Below are 23,079 nucleotides of genomic sequence, written 5' to 3' on the forward strand. Positions count from 1 at the left end.
GCCACACAGGTCAGTGAAGCCTCTGCACAGGGGTTGGGCGAGGTCCTTCCGCTCCATCAACTGACATGGAGCAGCCCACCGGGAGCCAGCCTTCCCCATACAAAACATTGGCAGTTCGCCCCTCCCTCCTGCTGCCGGGCAGCACTGCTGTGCCTGCTTCCTCCAGAGCCATAGAGCAACTCTATAGTGTGGATAGTGATATGAATCGTGGCAGCGGCAGGTCCGTACTGCTAGTGGGTGATTTGGGTGAGTGGCCAAATCATCCACAGCTGTTTTATCGTCTGCCTCAGGGCTCTGAATCTGCTGCCTGAGGCGAAATTTTCATCCCGCCTCATTGACCTCGTGGACAATGCCTGTAGACATACCCAGCTATGCTGCATAGGTTGCAAGTAGAAATCCTGGGACACTTCAATCAAGAAGTGTGCATGAAATCTGCTTTAAGTATGTCCAGTTACCCTGCTGTTCTTGCAGGCTCCCTCCTTAAATTTATTTGCCATGTGCCCTTTCTTGCCAAATTTCCTTCCTTTCTTGCCAAATTTCCTTCCTTTCTTGCCAAATTTCCTTCCTTCCTTGCCAAAGTTCCTTCTTGTATCCTTCCATAAGATTTTCTTTCTGATGGTTCAGGCTTCTGTCTTCAGTTGCTTTTAAGCAGGTACCAGCTCATTGTTCTTTAAAGAATAAATGCCATGTCTAATCTTGCGATCAGATGATATTGCTAGCAGGGAAAATCCACATTCAAAGGAGCGCCTTTTGATTATGATTTCTCCCCTGCCATGTTAGATGGACATTTAAACATGGCTTTTAGTAGTGGCTTACGTAGTGTATTGCTATAAAGCAGTTGGAAGATGTGAAAGTACTGAATATCACTGAGCGTACACAGATGCTGTACATGAGGGAGAGAAAATGGCGGAAAGCCGTAGCTGAAGCAGAGCTGAAATTTTATTGCTTCACTTTTTGTGAGGATTTTTTTTTCCCTTGCCAAATCCTTTCAATATTCTGTTGAAACTGAAGTCTGTACATGATGGGAAGCTCCATTCAACAATACTACGACCAATTATTCTGGACTGCGGCAGTGTTTCGATTACACTACTGTGCTCGTAGTGTTTTACTTGTCTCATTTAGCATTCAGTTGCCATGGGGATTTTACTGATAGCAAGCTTGAATTTGTACTGAACTTGTTGCAGTGATAGAAGCAAGCAGTTGTGAAGCTATTTATTTCAACTATTTTTGAGGTCTCTGAAGGGATTAGTGTCCATATGATGGACAAGTCTAACAGAGTTGGAACTTAATTTTTGATAAGTAATTCCTAAATAGACAGACTGAGTGTCATGGGTTCTAGTAAATAGCATCTACTTAATAGAGGTGACGACTGTTATATATGTGTATTGTAAGTCTAATATTCGTCGGTATAGTAGAATAAATATCAGATTACAATTATCTATACGCTGTGCAATATCATAATTTGTATTTGTGTAAAATACCAATTAACCTTAACCATTAATATAGCGCCATCAAATTCCGTAGCGCTTTACAGATTCTGGGGAACATTTACAATTAAAATAAGACTTTACAGGGTAATAACAATCATATGAAACAATAAGAATGAGGGTCCTGCTCACAAGAACTAACAAGAAAACATGTAAAAATTATGTTTGGGCTTGTTTTATTGTCACAATTATATTTCTATTTTGTGGTATGTATATATGAGATATTCTTTTCATTTTGGGCTCACAATGAAGAGGTGTCCCTGATATGGAAGGTCACCTGCCAAGCATACCTTGCCATTACTTTATGATGGACATGCTGGAGCCAATGTAAGCAACGATATCAAAAGTAGTGTCAATAGAAATATTACAAAGCATATCAACATCATACAAAAATGTACAAATTAAGATATATATATATATTTTTATGAAGTAGTATGTTAATGTAAAAAGTCTATGGATCTATACTGTTAGCTTATAAACATTGAATAGAAGATTTTACTCTTATTATACAACTACAATTTTCTATGGAACCACTGATTCTTTCAGTGTATCAGCGAGTCTGTAGTCTGTGTAACACAGCACAGAAATGTGTATGCTTTGTTGAATGCAAATGTGGCTAAATGATCCCCGAGCTTAGTGTCTCGTACAACGCTGGCAGGCACTGTGTTGTGCCAGCCCATCCTAAAGGTAAAAATTACCGAAAACCTAGACTTAGAATGAAATGTAAGCAGGGAAGCGCTAATCCATCTGCATTTTTTAATTTTACCCTATTCTTCACGGGTGCTGCCTATTTTTTTTTCTGCTGCCAGAATAAAAGCCTGACTTGGTTATCCTCTGCAATTATCACAAGGGAAAATTACTGTGTTGTATATTAGATGAACGAAAATTCACCAGTTTACTCAGTACCTTTCCCACATTTACGACAAATTCTTAATATTTACATAGATTCTGCTAGGATGTCTCATATAACACTGCACATTGATAATTTCTGTTTTTCTTTCTGATTTGGATATATAGAGGGACAATAAAGGACTTGAGTACTAAGTATTTACCTGTACAGGCGGTCCCCTACTTAAGAACACTCGACTTACATACGACCCCTAGTTACAAACGGACCTCTGGATATTGGTCATTTATTGTACTTTAGTCCTAGGCTACAATGATTAGCTGTAACAGTTATCACTGGTGTCTACAATGAAGCTTTATTGTTAATATTGATTCTTATGACAACCCAACATTTTTAAAATCCAATTGCCACAGAGACCAAAAAAGTTCTGGCTGGGATTACAATGATAAAATATACAGTTCCGACTTACATACAAATTCAACTTAAGAACAAACCTACAGACCCTATCTTGTATGTAACCCGGGGACTGCCTGTATTCATGTAAATTAAGCACTTGGGGTGAGACAAAAGCATCCTATGTAGTTCTATTTCCCACTGCTCTTTCTTAGCAGTTGCTTACGTTTTCTCCTCTCTCTCCGAACACCTCTGTGCATTCTGATTTATGCGTAAATCTAGTACACCTTGCTCCAGCTTTAGAATGAAGGAAAGAAAAGCACTAGTTAAATGCTGAAATGATATCCGATCCAATTAGAATGCGAGATTTACAATTTTATATAATATATATCGTAATTTTTTTTTAACGTTTGTGTTGATTTTTAGATCAATGAGCTGGTTGATGTCCGTGATGTAACCATTGGCGCATGGTTTGAAGCACATGTTGAAAATGTTACCAGAGCCAAAAAGGCACACAAGAATGGCAAAGTTCATGTTAAAGGTGGCCTTTCTTGTAAAGGGACGAATGGAAGCTTAAGTCCAGAACACTCCAGAGAGAACTCCGGTGTTTCAGATACCACTCCTTCCACTTCTTACTCTGACTATGTGGATGAAGAAGATGTAACTTATTATATAAAATATGATGAGTAAGTGTTTTTGCTTTTAGAAGTCATCTAGTTTGGAAAGACTGTGTACGTGGACAGGTTAATTTTACTACTCCTATCGTAGTTCCTCTAATTAGGGGAATTGGAAACCTGGTTGAGTTGCAAGTAATGAATCGTGTCATGATGCCTTCTTGAAGTAATTCATATTTTATGGCACACGTTTCAACAGTGTGCATTGCTTGCAGGAATTTCTATACTTTGCATTCTAGGAACAAAAACTGCTAAGGTCTGGTATTATATAGAAGGCTTACAATGATATGTTCTAATTACAATTCATATATTTCATTGGTGTGCTTTAAAAAAACACTTAAAAGAGCACAAAAACATAAAATGTGCATGCTGGTTCAGACCACTGGACAATAAAGGTGGCTGAAGACTCAACCCTACTGAGGTCTAAGTGTAGACCGAGTAGTACACACTGGCAATGGGTTCAGGATCAAGTAGATACAAATGCCCCTGGACACACAAATTGCATTTGTATCTACTGAAAATGAAGAATTTTTCCAAACTTTTGCCAAATTTTCATTTTTTTTTTTTCAGAACAAAACGCAAAACTTATCAATTAAATTTTACAACTAACTTGAAGTACAATCTCAAAATCACCTGGATATGTTAAAGCGTTCCGAAGTTTTAACCAATTATTGTGAAACATGTCCGATTCTAAAAATCGAGTCTGGCCACGAAGCTGAAAACAAGCATTGGTGATAAGGGGTTAAATTTTAATTATGTTTTTAAATCCCCTTATGTTCGAGCTCATATTGAGCTAACACGGCGCAATACAAATACTGCACATGCTCAGTAGATTACAGCTGGGTAATGCCCGGAGGAAGGGCCTTGGCTTCCAGAGAAGATCATGCAGTCCCTGGTTGACGTACCGACGTATTTCTGCCCCTTTCTCCCATTACGATGGAGAGATGAAATAAGACAATATGGCAGTGCTTGGTCCACTGCACTATTTACACCCGAATTGTTTGCACCCACATCATTTCTAGCACTGATCAAGGGAGTTAGTATATTTCCTGTGAGCCCTCTACATAAATCCTTAACCACTACTGTGACGTCCAATTACGTGGGGTTGATGGCAGTGCTGGACATCGCTGGACTGGACAAGATGGTGCTCCAGACTTCCATTACATACCCTTGTGGTCAGCATATACTGAATACTCTGTATACTGAAGATGTTATTTCTGAAATGACAGATTTATAGCTTCTCTTTTGTAGATATACATTATTCTTTATATTTAAAATGTGCTGTTGTATTTTGTTTTGACTTCTCTTAACATTTTAAAAAATTCTTCTGTTTTAGTTATCCTGAAAATGGTATTGTAGAAATTGAAACCAGCAATATGCGACCAAGAGCACGAACCATTTTGAAGTGGAGTGACCTGAAAGTAGGCGATGTGGTCATGGTGAACTACAATATAGAAACCCCAGAGGAACGTGGTTTCTGGTTTGATGCAGAAATAACAGACTTAAAAGAAAATTCAAGAACTAACAAAGAAGTGTATGTCAAGATTTTGTTGGGGTAAGGATTTCAATATGACAATGAAGGTTCCAGCTTGAAACTGGCCATGTGCACATTAAAAACATTAGGACTCAATAGGCCTAGTAAAGAGGCCGTAGTACATGGGGGAAATAATGCTGACACAAGCAAGATATAATACATCCTTGCCTAAGGCTATGTTCAGGAAGCCGAAAAAAATATTGAATACATACTGTAGACCTTCTGTTTGTACCCATCCTCATTTATTTCGGGGCTTAAAAAAAGGGTCTTTTTCATCAAGTTGGCTTTGAGGATCTCAAAGCATCCCAATGCCCTAAATGTTCAAGGCCTAAAAGGGATGGGCAAGGATGGAACATGCGCTGTGCGATGCAAATTCAGGAACACTTTTTTTTTTTTTTTTTCACATGCACATTTTTTAAGGTGAGGTATAATAGACAAGTGAGTTTCTCCTGATCCATGTAACAGTTTAATTTTTAATTGACCTGTGATTTCTGAGAGGTGAAGCGTTATTTTTTTTTTCCCTCGAGACCCAGCCTCGTTCTGGAGGAGTGAAAAGATGGCAGAGTGCAGAGAGGCTCATCTACATTTTTTTTTTTAAACGCTATTTTCTACAAATTGCGGGCATTCCTGAAAATAAAAATTGCAGCACCGGACTCCACTTCAATGGACAAACATCTAAGTGTTACGGGTGTACCATCACTGATTCTGGTGGTAGATTTTCTTTAAGTATTTGGCATACATGGAAATGATCCATGTGGTTAGTGGGACTGTTAGGGTTACTGGAGTACAGAGTTTCATGATTCCATAGTCTTTGACTGGACTACAACCCCAACGTCCGCTCCATTACCGTCCCCTGGCTATGCAGTGGTCTGGGGGTTTTTTAGAGCATGGCACTTGAGCAGAGCACCTTTGTCACTTAGTCTCATGTAACTTGCCAAGACTGGAAACATAAATGCAACTTGCCCTGCTTCGGATCCTTTTTTGTCTGTCATGTGGCATCTTGTCTATTTTTTGATTCTTTTTGATGGGCTAGCAGTGTTGATGGCCATTTAATAGCTCTTCCTGCTTCTGTGACCAACTCTTTTCAGCCCATTTGGGAATGCCAACAGATGGCCAGGCACCCTGTTGCAGCAGCCAAAGCCCCTTTTAATGGTTACACAAACTAGGAAACCCCTTTTAAGTTGCATAATGGTTATTAGATTTGTATTTGTATATTTCAGTGGGCCTGATGATGCAATTAATGAATGCAAGGTTACTTTTTCTGATGAGATATACAAAATAGAGAAGCCTGGTGCATATCCTCTGTCATCTGGAGATGGAGAATTTAAAAGTAAGTTTTTTATTTTCAGCAGGTGCAGAAAACCAGACGACATATGAAGGGCTAGTGCACACTTTAGTTATTTGATTTTGTTGCATTTGTTTATGTGAAACAAAACCAGGTGCGTAGGGGGGAATTCTTTAAGACTTTTGTTTTGAACGCCATTCTTTAAGTTCCCCCCTGCTGCCGCTCATCGCTCCTGCCTCTGACCCTTGCAAACTCCGCCAGTTTGGACCCATAGACCAGGTCTGCCCTGGCCCTGACATACCCGAAATGGCTAGCTTATCTAGAAAACTCCTGTTAAGGGGGAGATTCGCGTGTCTTCTCTGCCAGAAAACTGGCAGAGAAGGCATAATTAATGTCCCCCAGAAACTCCCCAAAGATAAGGTGGAACAGAAGTATATGCAACTGTTCTGTGTGTTCATCTTCAGCTTTCACAAAAACTAATATAAGAAAAACTGATGAAATAGCGCACATGGAACCGAATCTAAAATGCAGACAGTATACAGAGAGATATACACAGAACAAACTGATACTTAGTTTTGTGTGAATTGTCATTACCGTATTTTTCGGCCTATAAGGCGCACCGGAGTATAAGGCGCACCTCTAATAAATGCCTGGTAAGACATTTAGGTTCATATATAAGGCGCACTGGAGTATAAGGCGCAGGATCAAATGCAGTACCTAAAAATGACCAGCAGGTGGCAGACCTGTGCACAGTTCAAGCCAGCTACACTTCCCGGGAAACTTGATTTCAGCGTGTCAGAGAGCTCCGATCTCAGAGGTATGGGCTGCTGGGGGTTAATGCAGGGTGATGAAGGAGGGGTTAAGCGGTCTCCCTCTGCCCCTTCTCCTTCCCTCCTCAGCCAGGGTGTTAATCCTGTTGGGTTCCCTGTGGCTCCTTCTCTTTCCCATGTTACAGGGCTGGCAGGTGTGGGGGATTGTTTACTGATGATGATTGCCTCGTGGTCGGCACTATGGCGGCTCCAGTCTCTCCGTGCTAGGGGAGGGCAGGATGGGCACAATGTTAGTTGTGGTGCCAGGGCACTTCAGGATCTAGGGACCCTGTATACTGTGTGGGAAGGTGCAGGAAATTTCTGGGAATGGAGCTATTAAACAGTGGTAAATGTACAGTACATCTTGTCTGTAGTACATTTCTGTATAAGTTCATATATAAGGCGCACCGGCCTATAAGGCGCACCTTTGTTTTCTGAGAAAATGAAAGGATTTTTGGTGCGCCTTATAGGCCGAAAAATACGGTAATATATTTTATGTGTAAGTTAAATGTATATATCAATTGCTTGGTCACAATTTATTGTTATTACTACAGGGAAGAGTGGACCTGAATGCAAACATTGTAAAGCAGACCCTAATGCAGAATGCCGGTTCTGCTCATGTTATATATGCGGTGGCAAACAGGATGCACACATGCAGCTTTTATGTGATGAATGCAACATGGCTTACCACATATACTGTCTAAATCCCCCCCTCACCAAGATACCTGAAGATGAAGATTGGTATGTTCTTTTATTACATGTGATTTTGTTTAACCCCTTTGTGGCTAAGCCATTTTCGGGCTTTAGGACCAAGCCTGATTTATAAAATTTGCCCTGTGTCATTACCGGAGCTTATAACGTTGTAACGCTTTAACATATCTAGGGGATTTTGAGATTGTTTTCTCGTCACACATTTTGATTATAGCTTTTGTGTTAATTTTTTTTAGACAATGTATTAATTTTGGCCAAAAATTAAACTGTCACAAAGTATTAAATGACAAACTCCACAAAGTTTGATACCCAGTTTCTCCCAATTATGAGGATGCCCCATATGTGTTGGTGACTGCTGTACGGGCGCTTGGCCAGGGATAGAATAGAAGAAAGCGCCATTCAGAGCAGATACGCATTGTCTCACTGTACAAGCTATAAAATTTTTTTTGTCATTTTGACTTTTTTTTTTTTTTTGTGTGGATGAGACCCTCTTTTCAGGTAAATCATTACAGGGGATTCTATAGCTAATAATCATATTTTATTAATTTTTTCTTGGTGGGGGTTAATAAAATCATTTACTCTTGTTTATGGTTTTTTAGCATTTTTCCCAGACGTTCACCGTACCATAAAAATGCTATCTTTATTCTATGGGTTATCACGACTAGGGCGATACCCTATTATATAAATTTTATGGCTTTTTTTATGGTTTTGCAGAATATAGAACTCATTTTGTGAGAAATTTTGCTTGTTTTTGCATCGCCGTGTAACAATGGTCATAACATTCATATTTTTTTGTTTACAGAGCTGTGTTAGAGCTTATTTTTTGCGGGACAGGCTGTACTTTTATTGCTATCATTTTGGGGTAAACATTACTTTTTAAATCGCTTTTGTTGCACTTTTTATGAGGTTAGATGTGAAAATTGTATAATTTTTGTAGGGTTTTTTTTGTCTTTTTTTCCTTTTATGACGGTGTTCACCTTACGGGTTCAGTGACAATTTTATTTTATTGTACGGGTTGTTACGGACGTGACGATACCCTATATGTTGGTGATTTTCACTTTTTTATGTTTTATTTGATTATTGCATGGGATGGGACTTCAGGGGACTTTCATTCTTTTTTTAATATTTTTTTTTTTTATTGCATTGTAATATATTGCAATACTAATGTATTGCAGCATATTGCATAGTCAGCCTATGTATTCTGCATAGGCTGACAGCTGCACTGTTAGATCGTGCACAGTGCAAAATCATGACAGGCTGCTGCTATAGTCCGCTTTGGGGTCCTTATCGGACCTCAGGGTTGCCATGGCAACGATCCTGATTGTCACGCCGTTGGACTATAGATGCCCTTGGTCACTATGACCGCGGCGTCGATGGTCCCAATCCCACATGTTACAGCGGGATCCCGGCTACCGCATACCTTAGGGATCCTGCGGCAATCACACAGGTTCAGCTTCTGAGCCCGGGCGATCGGCATGACGTGATACTAAGTCAAGGTGCGGGAACCACCCCCAGCCTATGACGTAGAATCATGTCAAGGTGCAGGCAAGGGTTAAAGGCAGATTTCTAGAACTAGTGTCATATTTGTGTACATAGGTTTCCTTCCCTTTCAACAAACCTTTCTGAAATTACTAGTTTGGTGCGTACATGAGGAGTAAAACCATTTCTGGGCAATATCATTTACTAGCCAATAGTATGTATCTTTTTTAAAATTTAAATATTTTATTAACAGTTTTTGAAAAAATTTTAAAAAGAAAATACACACGAAACACTAAATATTATGTATCTTTAGTTTGCAATGTTCCCTGTGTATTGATAAGTGGAGACCTAGCTGCTGTGACTCACTATTCCCGTTGCCTCTCCATAGAGATTCTATGATGACTCATCATGCTAATAAGACGGAATAAAGCCAAGGCTGCTTTCCCGGTTTCTGGTTGAGTTGGTGTTGCAAATTTAACAGGGAGGGGCTTGGAATCATGGATTTCGACTGAAATGCATGCAAACGGTAACAAGCATCAAGTATTTTGCATGCAAGCAATGCAAATCACGTTACCGATTTGCATCCGTTTGATTTGAAATGCGTATGCATCTGGGCTATGGTCCTCACTTTCTATTTTTAAATGCAATTTGCTTGAGCGTGTGAGCACAGGCAAAGTAAGTGGACAAGGAGGCACTGAGAAAAATTATAAAAGTGTGTTTACTTGTACTATTTTTTAAAAGTTTATTAAAAAGCTTTGTCATGTGTTTACTTAATTCCTCACAAAACTTTTCTTCTTACAGGTACTGTCCTTCCTGCAAAAATGATTCAACAGAGGTGGTTAAAGCTGGAGAAAAACTGAAGCAAAGTAAAAAGAAGGCAAAGATGCCATCAGCAAGCACGGAAAGCCAAAGAGACTGGGGCAAGGTACACTTAATTCCCTTTGACGTGTTCATTAATATTTATCACAGGGCTGGTAGGATGTACTTGGCAATAACAGGTGTGTGTACGTTAAGTTTATTGTTATAGTTACGTATCTTCTTATCCTATTCGGATTTCCTACAACATAATCTAGATTCGAAGGTCTGTTCTTTTTTTTTTTTTATGATGAATCAGTTATCTTTGTACAGTGTGTGTGAAATATATATATGTAAGCATAGTAAGGATATAGTGTACTGGCGCCAGCAATTACTCATGACCCCCACTTTGTTACTGGAGTCATATAAATATAACTTGTTCAACATAGATATATTTCCCTAAACAGGATCAAATAAACATAACGTACAGATAAGAAGCAGTGTTTTAAAATAGTAGATGAGGAAAATGTAAAAATGTATACAGTATTTTGCTGCCGTTTCCCTTGTATCTGTCCGAAACAGATAATAGTAATCTAAAGATCATCTGTGTGCAGCTCCATTTGGAGAAAAAAAGTATAAAATGCATTTTTTCTCAATCTTTATCGTGAATGTAACTGTAATAAACTGTTCTTTATTTATCCTAAATGAATGCAACATTTTTTTCTTCAAAGGGCATGGCCTGTGTTGGACGTACTAAGGAGTGTACCATTGTTCCATCAAACCACTATGGCCCTATCCCTGGTGTTCCTGTTGGTGCATTATGGAAGTTTAGAGTTCAGGTATTTTAGAAGCTACCTTTTTGTACATTGGTAATTAATCAAATAAACATTGTTTTTGTTTGAACTTTCAACTGTAGCCAAAACCTTCCATATAGTCTTTTGTGAAGCATAAAAAAATCTCCTCCATGTGAAAATGGACAGAGAAGAGTCATATTTGTGATAAGGAGTTGTTGTTTTTTTTTCAATCTTATAATATTAGGGGCATAACTTTTTTACATCCTATTTTAGAACATTTTTTGTGAGGGTATTTGCTGAAAAAATTGTATATAACGGGAATTTTTTTTTTTTTTTTTTTACGCCGTTCACGAAGCGGGTTCAGTATTAGATTTATTGTACAGATTTATATGGACATGTTCAAGCCTTAAGCTGCAATACATTTGTACACTGAATTGCCGGACACCAGAACTGCTGCAGGAAGGATCAGATCTCCCAGTAAGCTCATCAGAGGGGGGGGGATGTCCGATCCACGGGGGACACGCATGCACGCCATGGTCATGATTGACCGCGGCGTGTATGGGGTTAAACACCTAGGTTCAGAGTTTTTCAGATCCCAGGTGTAAGTGCCTGGTTTGGGCTGTGATGCAAGAAGGAGTACCCTTTAATGAACACCGTAAATAACCAATACGGCAGTCATTAAGGGGTCAACTCCGCAGGATAGGGCCTAACTTGCTGATCAGTGGGGATCATCAATTTCCGTAAGCTCCATAAAGATTAATGGAGCATAACGGTCATGCACGGCTGTCTGCTACATTAGTCTGATGGAGCAACGAGGGATCAAACATCCTGGGGTCTCGGCACTGATAACTTTAGGTTGAGGGAAAACCCCTTTTAATTATCTATTTTTGATTCCAGCATTTATGGTCTCATGTTCAGTATGTTGTGTTTTATATGATATTATAACCCTTGATGTGTAGTGCCACCTAGGGGTTGGTGAGGGAGATCCATGTTGTCTTCCGTGGATGTCAAGGTATTTTTTGAGTTACCAGTGCTTTCTTTCTCAGGATGTACAAAACTGTAGATATTGCCACTCATACTATTGTAGCAATTCTGGGATGGTTTTCACAGCTTACAGATGGCTTGTTTAAGCTGCTAAATCGTTCAAATGAAAGCACCAGACCTCAAATAAACTTCAGGCCTTTTCTCTGATTAACCCCTTAGCGCTCTGCGCCGTAGCTGTATTGCGCTGAGTCCCGCGAATAGCGCTCAGCGCAGTACAGCTACTGCGCAGAGACGATGCCGGTTCAGCGCTGTATAGCAGCCGAACCGGCATCATTAGCCGCGGGATTTCACCAGTAATCTACCGTTGACATCCCCGGCTAACACCCGCGGTCGGAGTGGGCTCCGATCGCGGGCGTTTAACCCGTTAAATTGCTTGTTCATATCCCATGGTGGATCATGTAAAAAAATGTAAAAAAAAAATGTTTTTCAATAAAAAAATACTTTATAAATCACTAAAAATGCCCATAAGCCCCAAAACATATAAAGAGACATATAACACTCAAAAAAGTCTAAATCATAACACAAACCCCACATATATAGTATCACCGCGTCCGTAACAATCCATAGAATAAAACTAAATAACTATTGAACCCATATGATGAACGCCGTAAAAAAAAAAGTTAAAAACACGCCAAAAATTATGATTTTTACCTATTATATCCCACTAAAAATGCAATAAAAAGTGATCAACAAAACATATGTACTCCAGAATGATACTGTTGCAAAGAACAACATGTCCCGCAAAAAACAAGCCATCAACCAGCTCTGTAGCCAAAAGCGTAACAATGTTATGCCACTTGGAAGATGGCGATGCAAAAATGATAGATTTTTCCCCACATTAGGGTTTTATGTGGCAAATTTAGTAAAACATAAGAAAAAATATTCATGTCTGGTATCCCCGTAATCGTATCGACCCATAGAATAAAGATAACAGGATTATTGGGATATACGGTGAACACGAAAAAAAAAAAAAGTAAAAAATCCAGTACAGAATTGATGCTTTTCTACTCATGACCTCAAAAAAAGTTCCTAAATTTTCAACAATAGGTGATACCAACCCCAAAATGGTAACACTGGAAAAAGCATCTCGTCCCGCAAAAAAAATGCCGTCACATGGCCCAAATAACGGAAAAACGAAAATTTTATAGCCTTCAAAAGGGGGCAACGAGAAAACTAAAATCCTGGCAGCTGCAGGGTGCTCCTTCCCTTCTGTGCCTCGCTGTGCCCCCTTAACACAAGTAACGGCCACATGTGGGGGGTCGCTGCACTCAGGAGAAATTGTAGAACAAATTTTATGGTGAGTTTTCTCTTTTTATCTTTTGGAAATGTGTAAATTTTAGCGATAAATGAACGTATAACCGACAAAATTTGACCATTCTAAATTTCACCGCCATTTTGATTCAATTACTATGAAGATCTCAAGGGGTTAACAATCATTGTAAATGCTGTTTCTGATAGTTTGAGGGGTGCAGATTTGAAAATGGGTTGGTTATATAGGGGTTTTTTTGTTGCTAAATATGTAAAATTTGATTTCAAACAGTATTTATCCCCAAAATAGTCAATTCTGAAAATACGGAAAATCGCTATTCGATTTGTAGGCCGCGTTACGTCAAAATAAATTATCCAAACATTTCAAAAATTATGAAAATGTAAAGTAGACAAATGGGAAATGTTATTCTGCAAGTTATTTAGGTGGTAAATCGATCTGCCTGAAAACGCGGTGATTTTGAATTTCGAAAATGGCAAATTTTTCTAAAAATTCATAATTTTTTTTTCTTTTTTTTGTAAATAAACGCAAAACTTATCAGCCAAAATTTACCACTAAAATGAAGTACAACATGTGGGGAAAAAACAGTCTCAGAATCGCTTTTATAAGTAACAGTGTTCAAAAGTTATAACCATATAACCAAGAGACGCAGGTCAGAATCTAAAAAATGGGACTGAGCCTTAAGCTGTAAAATGGCTGCGTCCTTAAGGGGTTAATTGAGAATTACATAATGAAGGAATTGCCCACACCTGACCATGAAACAGCTTTTGAGCCAATTGTCTAATTTCTTTTGGTCTTTTTAGAAACTGGGTAGCACTTCGGGCATGGCCTGACCAGCAATGCAGTAGTACTCTCCTGCTAAAAATCCTAATTTCCAGCCTGCATATTAGTATCTATCTGGCTGTTTTTGCTGTAGGGAAACACAGATAACATTATCACCAGCTCATAGTTACCATCGGACTGACCATTGCACCAGTGTGAACGGAGTGTGGAGTCTCGTACACCCCAGATGCCACACTGCCATGGAGGAGACCTAGTGAACATGCAAAGCCGCTGATATACAAAGCAGTCGCACCACTATTTGGGCAGTGTGGTGGCCAGTATTTCGTCACTGGTACCCTGAGATCTGGGCATTTGGGAGTGGTTATGAGCAGGTTGGCCATTTTCCCTGACAAGTGGTGATATCACTGCTAGGCTGCGTAACTGGAGGGTGGACCTTAGCCCAAGGAGTACAGGAATGATGAGAGCGTCTCCCCATCTGCGAAGTAACCACATTGCAGCCTCTCCCCTGAGCTGAATCAGGTACAGGGGTTTTGTAACTCAAGAAGGAGGGGTACTCCTGCTAAATAAAACTGACGTCGCCACAGGACAAGAGTGAGAGAGAATGCAGGAGCTTCTACAACTAAACCTACCAGAACAGCCTCGGCAGCACGACCCAGTCCGGCCCTCTCTGATTAAGATATGATGGAGACTCTGGAAGCCCCTTTGCCTCAGCGCCAGAAGAAAGGTCCAAAAGGTCCGCTGCAACCTGGCCCGGCCGTACATACTCGAGGCCCCTTAACAGGCTCTACTGACCATGAGCGATCACTTTGGGGGTTTCAAAGAGGATGTCAATGTAGGGGGTTCATGTTGTAGAGGACAGCGTAAGTGATATTAAAGATCAATTGCCTCTCGTGCACAAAAAAACTGATACAATTGTTGCATAATGGTTTTTGTTGCTTATTTTGAAGTCAGACGATCTTGAAAGTACGCTATGCTCAAACAATTTGTGGGTCATCGGCATTCCTGAAAAGGCGGAAAGCAAAGATCCAGTTTCATTTATGGAAACTTGGATAAAGGATAAAATGGGACAAAAGGTCCTATCCCCACTGTTCGCCATAGAAAGAGCCCTTAGGGTCTTGCCCCGACCATTACCACAAGGGGTGGCACCAAGACTCATGTTGTGGTTTTTGCACTACAGGGACTGTGATGCAACATTTAGAGCTGCAACCGTGGGACTACATAAACGATAACCTGGAACTGCTGCTATTTCTTGTTAGGATGGGGACATGGTGTGAATTGCCTCTCTCTCCAGTAGGCAGAGGGAAGTTAATTAAAATGGTCCTGATCCCACAACGCTTATACATCTTGCATAACTGCCCAGTTTGCATTGCGCAGACTTATTTCCATAGAATTCAGGGTATGTTTCGCTAACTGATCTGGAAAGGCTAACATGCGATTATCAGACTAGACATGCTACAGCGAGGTAAAAACAAAAGGGGTCTTGTGATTCCCAACCCATGGTTGTAGCCATACAAGCTCAACACTTCGTGGGTTGGGGAAAACAGGATGGACTGATTATGTCATGGGCAGGGCAGGTTCTCCACTCGTACGCATGCTTTAGAAGCTAACTTCGTAGGTGCTCTGCTAAACCAAAAGCCCACATAAGTACTTATTGGGAAGATTTGGACCAAAGTGAAAGCTCTCCAGTTTCACTTCTGATAATCCTATTTGGTAAGACCCTGCTCTTCTGGAGATTTTCAGTTTTGGAGGGCTTTTTGTAATGGGGGCCTAACTGGATTGTCACCATAGAGAATTTGTGCTCCAATGGTATATGTAAAATATTTAAAGATTTATATAATACTTAACAAATTCCTCAGGTGTGGTTTTATCAATATCTACAGTTATGGCATTCCTGCAATACTCCATTTAGGATTGGGCCATGTGGTGCCCTGAACAGAACATTTCCTTTTTTATATGTGGTTTTATTTAAACAAATCAATATGCAATGTCCCTATTAAAAGCCATGCCAAATGGGAAAGGGATATTGGACCTATTTTAGACAAACAATGGTCTGACACTTTAGAAATTGTGCCTACCCTGTCTCCTAGTGAGTCTCATTGGATGTCTCCCCTTCTTATGTTGCATAGTAATTGTGGCAATTGATATGTTCTATTTCAAATAGCGGTCTGTGAGGACACTAACTACCCAAGCTGTGTGCTGAAAGCAGCAGGTATTCTGCACATGATATGGGAGTGTAGGGAACTAGCCTTTGAAAGGGGGAACTGGACCCGGCACTGTACGGATTTAGTGTTCCATTTTATAAAAAAACTGCTTTATTGAACAAAATCATGAAATATATATACAGCTGCATTATGCATTATACACAATTATTTGGTACAAAAAAAAATTGTAACAGTATTGGAAACACTTTCTTCCAGTAGTTGCTCAATCATTCTACGACCCGTCTCCCCAACATCATGTGTCTCCATAGCTGTGGTTTATTGTGTTACAGTTGTATCATAGGCGTACGCCATGTCATGGTACAATGCAACCAGATAACAGAAACAAAACATTACTTGCATGTGATTCTGGTAACTTTGGATCTGTAGGTTCCGATAAATAAATATCCTTATCTTATGACTGTTTAGTTAATAAGGTTTGAGCCCCTTCAGTGAGCTCTAGCCTGAATGCCCCTGATCTATTCCCCAGGGTCCGGGGTGTAGCGGGCCCACACCTTTCGCTCCATGCCCAAGTAACTTATCAGTGAAGGGATAGACATTGTCATCATACCTGAAAAGAAACTCCATAGCTAAATTTTAGATTGCGATTTTTTTCTACAACTTGTTAGCAATACCAACTAATAAGGGAGAATAAGGAAAGCTGAGAATATCTAGGTTGACATACTTTAGGGTGGACAGGCCCTACCCTTGGGAGCTCACTCTGGGTTGGTTGGGTGGTGGGGGATGGGGTTGTTACTGTCATTGTATTAATTTAATTAGGAATTGTATCCTATGAAAATTCCCTATGGAACGCTGTATATATCAGGATTGTTAAAACCTAGGCCTTTTGTTTGGCCATATTTCCCTACAACTTCTTGCAATGTACATTTCAATGTCTGTAATGCAATGTGTGTTTGTCTGTTTTCTCAAATTTATTAAAATGTATCTGATAAACCCCTTAGGCACGTGGCCCTTTTTCGTTTTTTGCGTTTTATTTTTCATTCCCCACCTTCAAAAATCTGTAGCTTTTTTATTTTTCCATGTAAAGAGGTGTGTTTGGGCTTGTTTTCTGCGTAACAAATTGCAATTCATAGTGATGGTATTTATTATTCCATGCCGTGTACTGGGAAGCGGAAAAAACATTTCTGAATGCTGTGAAAATGATGAAAAAACGCATTTGCGCCACATTCTTGTGGGCTTGGATTATACAGCTTTCTCTGAGTGCCCCAAATGACATGTCTACTTTATTCTTTGGTTCGGTATGATTACTAGGATACCAAATTAGTATAGGTTTTAGAATGTTTGTTTTCATATATTGTAAAAATATTGAAACCTTCTGTACAAAAAAATGTCATTTTGCCATGTTCTGGCACTAATAACTTTTTCATATTTCAGTGCACGGAGCTGTGAATGGTGTCATTTAGTTATAATATTTTTATAGATCTGACATTTTGAGACGCGATGACACCAAACATGTTTTATGATTCTTACTGTTTATTTTCTTTTATATGTGATCTAGGGAAAGGGTGGTGATTTAAACTTTTACTTTTTTTTTTTTTTTTTTTTACTATTTTTTCATATTTTTAATTAAAAAAAAAAAAAAAAATTTACCATCATTTCAGATCCTCCAGGGTAATTTAACGCTGCAGGGTCCGATTGGTAATACTATAAACTGTAATACTACTGTATTGCAGTATATAGCAATATTACAGTGATTACTAATTGCCTGCCATCTGCTGGCTATTAGAGATCATTGCACATGGCAAGCCTACGAGTCTCAATGCCATGCCAACCTCCTGTGAAGTCATCGAAGGGCGGCGATCGGCCCTCCAAGATGGCGGCGCCCATGTAAAGGTAAGTTAGGTGCCGCGGTCTGGTTTGACCGTGGCACTTAACAGCGGCTAACTGACGCATATTTTACATATGTTGCCCATGTGCCTTTACAGTCTTAAAGGAAATCTATCACTTCGTAAAGGTAAAAAACACATAGAAATACTTCTGTGCTCCTCTTTAATCCGATTCCGGTTCCAGGATCGCCTACAAATAAAGATCTATAATGAAATAAATATAGACGCCCCTCACGTGACATCTCCCAGCACGGGGGAGGGAGGTGACCAGGGCGTGTATAATAAGGGAGCATTGGAGAGGTTGGTGACTGCATGCAAGAGGCAGGAATTTGTGCCCCTCGTGTATCGATACTTCCGTCTTCTAGCATGGGAGAGTGAGGCTAGGGCTTGCAAATTGGCAGCCCGGAGCGCCAGACATCTTTTCTCCGCACTCCTGGCTGCTAATTATAAGTCTTTTTTTTTTCTTGGTGATTCCAGCGTGTCACCTTTAAAGAAGACTAGTGTCGGGATCGGAATGAAGAGGTGCAGAGGTGAGTATTATAATAGTAGTAGTAGTAATAATACTCTGAATGTTCATCAAATGAATCAGCATTCCTGCTGATTACTTAAGTGCTGTCTGCAAACTATCGGTGGATTCTTGTTTACTTGGCTCAGCTCTGATCAATAAGAGGAGCTAAAGTAGGAGATTATGACTCCTCCTGCTCCCCTCTCTCTGTGTTTGTCAGTGAGACTGACTGTGAGAGGGAAGAACAGTGGGTGACGTCATTTGGACAGACTGAAGGAGTGAGAAACGGGTTCTGTGTATATACAGAGGAGAGCATGGTGAGAACAGGGAAATAAAAATTAATTTGACCAAATATTTATGTACTTATGTACAATATATAACTGTACTTGTTTGTAGTCAGATGTACATAGAGAAACTATAGTTTTTTGAGAGTGACATGCCAGAAAGCAAGGTCATTTTATAATGAAAAATGTACTTAAACAATTAGAATTTGTGATTCCTGAATTTCATGCTGCCTAATGTCGGAGTTTTAATAAAAAGTTGAATCTGAATTCCTGCCTGAAGGCAGCCAAGGATGTAATTAAAGGAAAGGGGGAATTCATTTTAATGTTGGAGAGCTAGTCAGATAAAAGTAAAATTTCTTCCTGTGAGCTCTATGATTTGTAGAAGATCCATTTATAATAACCTCCCTGCAGATGAGGTAATAATAACTAGGATATTACCTTTTTGTCATTATGTAAAGGAACCTTCATTTTATAGGTTGAAATACAATGTAAAAATGTATGCTGTTTATTTACTTATTTTACTTATAAACAAGATTTTGCTGTGATCTCTGGAGCATGGATTATGTTGCTGGTAACCTTTTTACCTGGGGGACAGATTGTCTCAGGTATTTATACTCCATCAAGCATACCTAACTACTAATAGGGTTAGTAAATTCCGTCCTGGGTTTCCAGACCTCTGTCCTAAGTCCTCTGACACCTCAGGAACCTTCTTCCATCTAATATGGTCCTGCTATCTTATTGGGAATTCTGGGAACAGGTTCGTAAATTCCTGTTTGGCAAAATGGGAGTAGCAGTGCCTGATGACCCTAAGCTCTGTCTCAGAAGTGTTTCAATCCACTGCAGAACGTGCTCTTATTACCAAAACTCTGTACAACACTAGGAAAACGGTAGCCAGATTTTGGATGGCTGCACATCTCTCTCCGTGACTGGATCAAAATGATAAATAACACCCTCGCGCTCAAAAAGTGGTTATTTACTTATAGGAAGAAGGATAGGAGGTCCCATGCCATTTGTGTTTCAAATTTGGCCACGTGACACAATTTATTTGATGCCATTACACAATATTGTGGTACGTCGCTCTGCACATGTAAACGTGCTTGATGTTTCACATGTTTTTTTTGTTTTTTTTCTTCTTTTTGTGGAGACGATTCGTCTATGATAGAAGACTAAGTATGCATATTGTATACTGCTTCCTGTTTCTTGTTCTCCTCTCCTCCTTTATGTGGGGTCCTGCAAGACCACCATTTATGTGCTGTACTCACTGTGTGCATTGTATCTCCAAATTCCCTTTAGTAAAGTTTTATTGTTGATTAAAAAAAAAAAATCGCTCCCATACAGAAAACATTGTATCTTTTAGTTATAGCATTTAAAGTGAACCTGTCTATATTATTATTTTTAGGTCAGTGAAGCAGGAGTCCATCGTCCCCATGTTGGTGGAATTCATGGGCGCAGCAATGATGGTGCATACTCTCTGGTATTAGCTGGTGGATTTGAAGATGAAGTGGTATGTGTTGTACATTTACAGATTCTCGTGGATTTATTAATGGAATAAATTCATAATCTCCTTTGCTTTTTAGGACCGTGGGGATGAGTTCACTTACACAGGAAGTGGTGGCAGAGATCTTACTGGTAACAAAAGAATTGGGGAGCACTCGTTTGATCAAACTTTGACTCATATGAACAGGTAATTTCTACTTCTATTGAGCACCACACTATTTGTTTCATGCAAATACAGGCAAAAGTACAGCACATATTGCAGTGAAGCTAAATAAAAATGTGTAAGGAGAAAATAGTATACTTCTTACAAGGGCATTCCTGGCTCCCTCAATAAGTGTCATCTCCTAGGATTTTTTGCTCCTGATGTTGTCTGTGCCATTCACTGGCTAGTGCAGTAGTCAAGTTTAAAGGCTTTTAAATTGTTTAAGATAGAAATTGCATAAGACATGGATGTTAGAAAACCCACAACGTATCATTGAATAGTAGAATCAATTCATAGGTTAAATGTTTGATGGTTGCTTTCTAATAATCCTAATAATGGTGTGTTAAACACCTGCTTCCTGATTGTGATAAAGGATAAAAAAATAACCATCGCTGGTGGGCCTGGGATATGATGCTAAAGGAAAATTGACAAGCCATCAGTAGGAGGTGTTAAAATGTAACACTTTGTTGAACACTTTATCATAGTGGTCTGTTTCATACAGTGTATTGTTTTGTATTGACTCCATGTCAATCATAATTCAAGGATTGGTTCTCTAGTTTGTGACCATAGACCATTTCTTTGTTCATGCAAAAATAACAGCCACAAAGAATTATTTTGGCTGTTGTTTTGGTCACTTTGCATTTTTTCTTTACTCTCACCTCTAGAGGTGGCATCTGGTGGTGTCTACAACACACAGAATTTGCTCACGTAGTACAGCTCATTTAGGATGGCTCATCAATGTGAGCTTTGGCAAGGTCATTCTATACAGAGCGCAAATCAGCAGATATGGCACCACCTATAGTCACCATGTGTGAACTCCTAAGATATCTATATAGGGAGTCCAAACAATCTTATTCTCGCAAGCAACATTCCGGAATACTTTTTTGCAGATGAAGCACAATAATAACATTTGGTGATCAAATCCCAAAAGACTCGATCCAACACATCAAAGAGATAGATAAAGAGCGGATGGCACTCACTGGTCTTCTGTTTAAAACTTTTTCTTCTTTATTTGCAGAGTAGACAACACATACTCACATATGATACATGCAAGGGAGGCGGTGCAAGCAAGATGCCCCAGGCAAAGGCAATGGCACTTCTGCGCTTCTTCCGGCCACCATACGAGTGATTACAAACATTGGGGTAATTTATACCAAAAAATCTAATAAAGTGCACCTTCTCATGTTACAGTTGACCTATTCCATAGGTGTCTCGTGTTGGGTCCGTTATGATTGGGAAGGTGTAATATATGTAAGATGTCTTGTGCTGTCAAACATCTTACACCTCCCCAATCACTACGGACCCATGGGTCTGTTGTGATTGAGGAGTTGTAAGATGTATAAGATGTTTGACTGCACAAGGCACCTATGGAATAGGTCAACTGTGCCATGAGAAGGTGCACTGTATTAGATTTTTTCGGTATAAATTACCCCAATTTTTGTAATCACTCATTCGTTGGCCGGAAGAAGCGCCGAAGTGCACGAAACGGACGTTGCCTTTCCGTGGGCATCCCGCTTGCACGTATCATATGTGAGTATGTGCTTTCTACTCTGCAAATAAAGAAGAAAAAGTTTTAAACAGAAGACCGGTGAGTGCCATCTGCTCTTTATCTACGTCTTTGATGCTTTGGCAAGGTTAGTTGTGTCTGTCAGCATAGTATCCGAAGCATGGGGCAGACACCAGGAGATTGGCCAGTGCACCAGAAGAAGTAGAGAGGGCATGGGAGGGGACTAAACCAACGAGGTTCGGTGGTAGAGGCCTGCAAAATGACCACCAGCCCAAATTCCACAAGCATGTGTAATGCTAGGCCTCATGTGGCTCTAGTGTGTCAGTAGTTCCTGCTTGATGAAGGCATTAGTGGACTGGCCTACCCATTCCCCAGACCTCAATCTAATCAAGCACATCTGAGGTGTTCATCATGTCTCTTTCCAACCACCAGTGCCTTGTTGCACAATTTATAATCCAGGTCATGGAAGGGATACCTCATGAGAATGTCTGCCGCCTCATCAGGAGCATGCCATGCCCAGGCGTTGTAGGGAGGTCATACAGGCCACACACACTAAGCCTTATATCGTGGTCTTAAGGCATTTTCACTGAATATGGACAAGCTTGAAATTACAATTTCCACTTTTGACTGCATAGCATTCCAAATCCAAACCTCCAGGGGATATTAATTCCGATTTACATTGATCATTTTTGTGTTTTTTCTCAACACATTTCATTATGCAATGAATAAAGATTTGCTACTGGGATATTTCATTCATTCTTCTAGGATGTGGTATTTTTAAAAATCAGATTGCTATTTATTGAAATCATTTGATTTTCAGACAGAACATAATACCCATACAAAGGTCCCTCCCCCAACAATTTCCCCCACCTGGAACTAGAATAAGCCTGGTCTGCATATCCTAGGCAGTCCCAAAATACATCACCCATGCACCAGCTCTTAATCATCCTTCTCAAAAATTCACCAACTTTCACACCCCCACTCTCATACCTCTGTCTTATCCTATACCTATGTAACGTTCCAGAAGCCAAGCCCGGTGTATCTAAACACAAAACTCCCCTATTTTTTTTTAATTTCTCAGGATTCCCCCTTTTCCACTACACTGCTTGCTCATTTAATAACAATACCTGACCATAG

The 23,079-nt window shown here is 39.8% G+C and overlaps 1 protein-coding gene across 2 annotated transcripts in view; it reads left to right on the forward strand.

Annotated features, from left to right (window-relative positions):
- UHRF2 (ubiquitin like with PHD and ring finger domains 2) overlaps positions 1-23,079 on the forward strand; it is a 64,234-nt gene that overhangs the window by 23,921 nt on the left and 17,234 nt on the right. The window contains exons 1-9 of one of the 2 annotated variants that reach the window (XM_072152192.1): positions 1,364-1,387; positions 3,154-3,413; positions 4,738-4,956; positions 6,156-6,265; positions 7,584-7,770; positions 10,021-10,144; positions 10,746-10,853; positions 20,136-20,240; positions 20,314-20,420. In XM_072152192.1, coding sequence (XP_072008293.1) covers positions 1,379-1,387; positions 3,154-3,413; positions 4,738-4,956; positions 6,156-6,265; positions 7,584-7,770; positions 10,021-10,144; positions 10,746-10,853; positions 20,136-20,240; positions 20,314-20,420 — 1,229 coding nt within the window. In that variant the 5' untranslated portion in view covers positions 1,364-1,378. Of the gene's footprint in view, positions 1-1,363; positions 1,388-3,153; positions 3,414-4,737; positions 4,957-6,155; positions 6,266-7,583; positions 7,771-10,020; positions 10,145-10,745; positions 10,854-20,135; positions 20,241-20,313; positions 20,421-23,079 lie in introns of those variants that run through there. The other variant, XM_072152182.1, reaches the window with a different exon arrangement.

This window comes from Engystomops pustulosus, chromosome 1, assembly GCF_040894005.1.
Source record: "Engystomops pustulosus chromosome 1, aEngPut4.maternal, whole genome shotgun sequence".
Classification (NCBI taxonomy): Eukaryota; Metazoa; Chordata; class Amphibia; order Anura; family Leptodactylidae; genus Engystomops; species Engystomops pustulosus.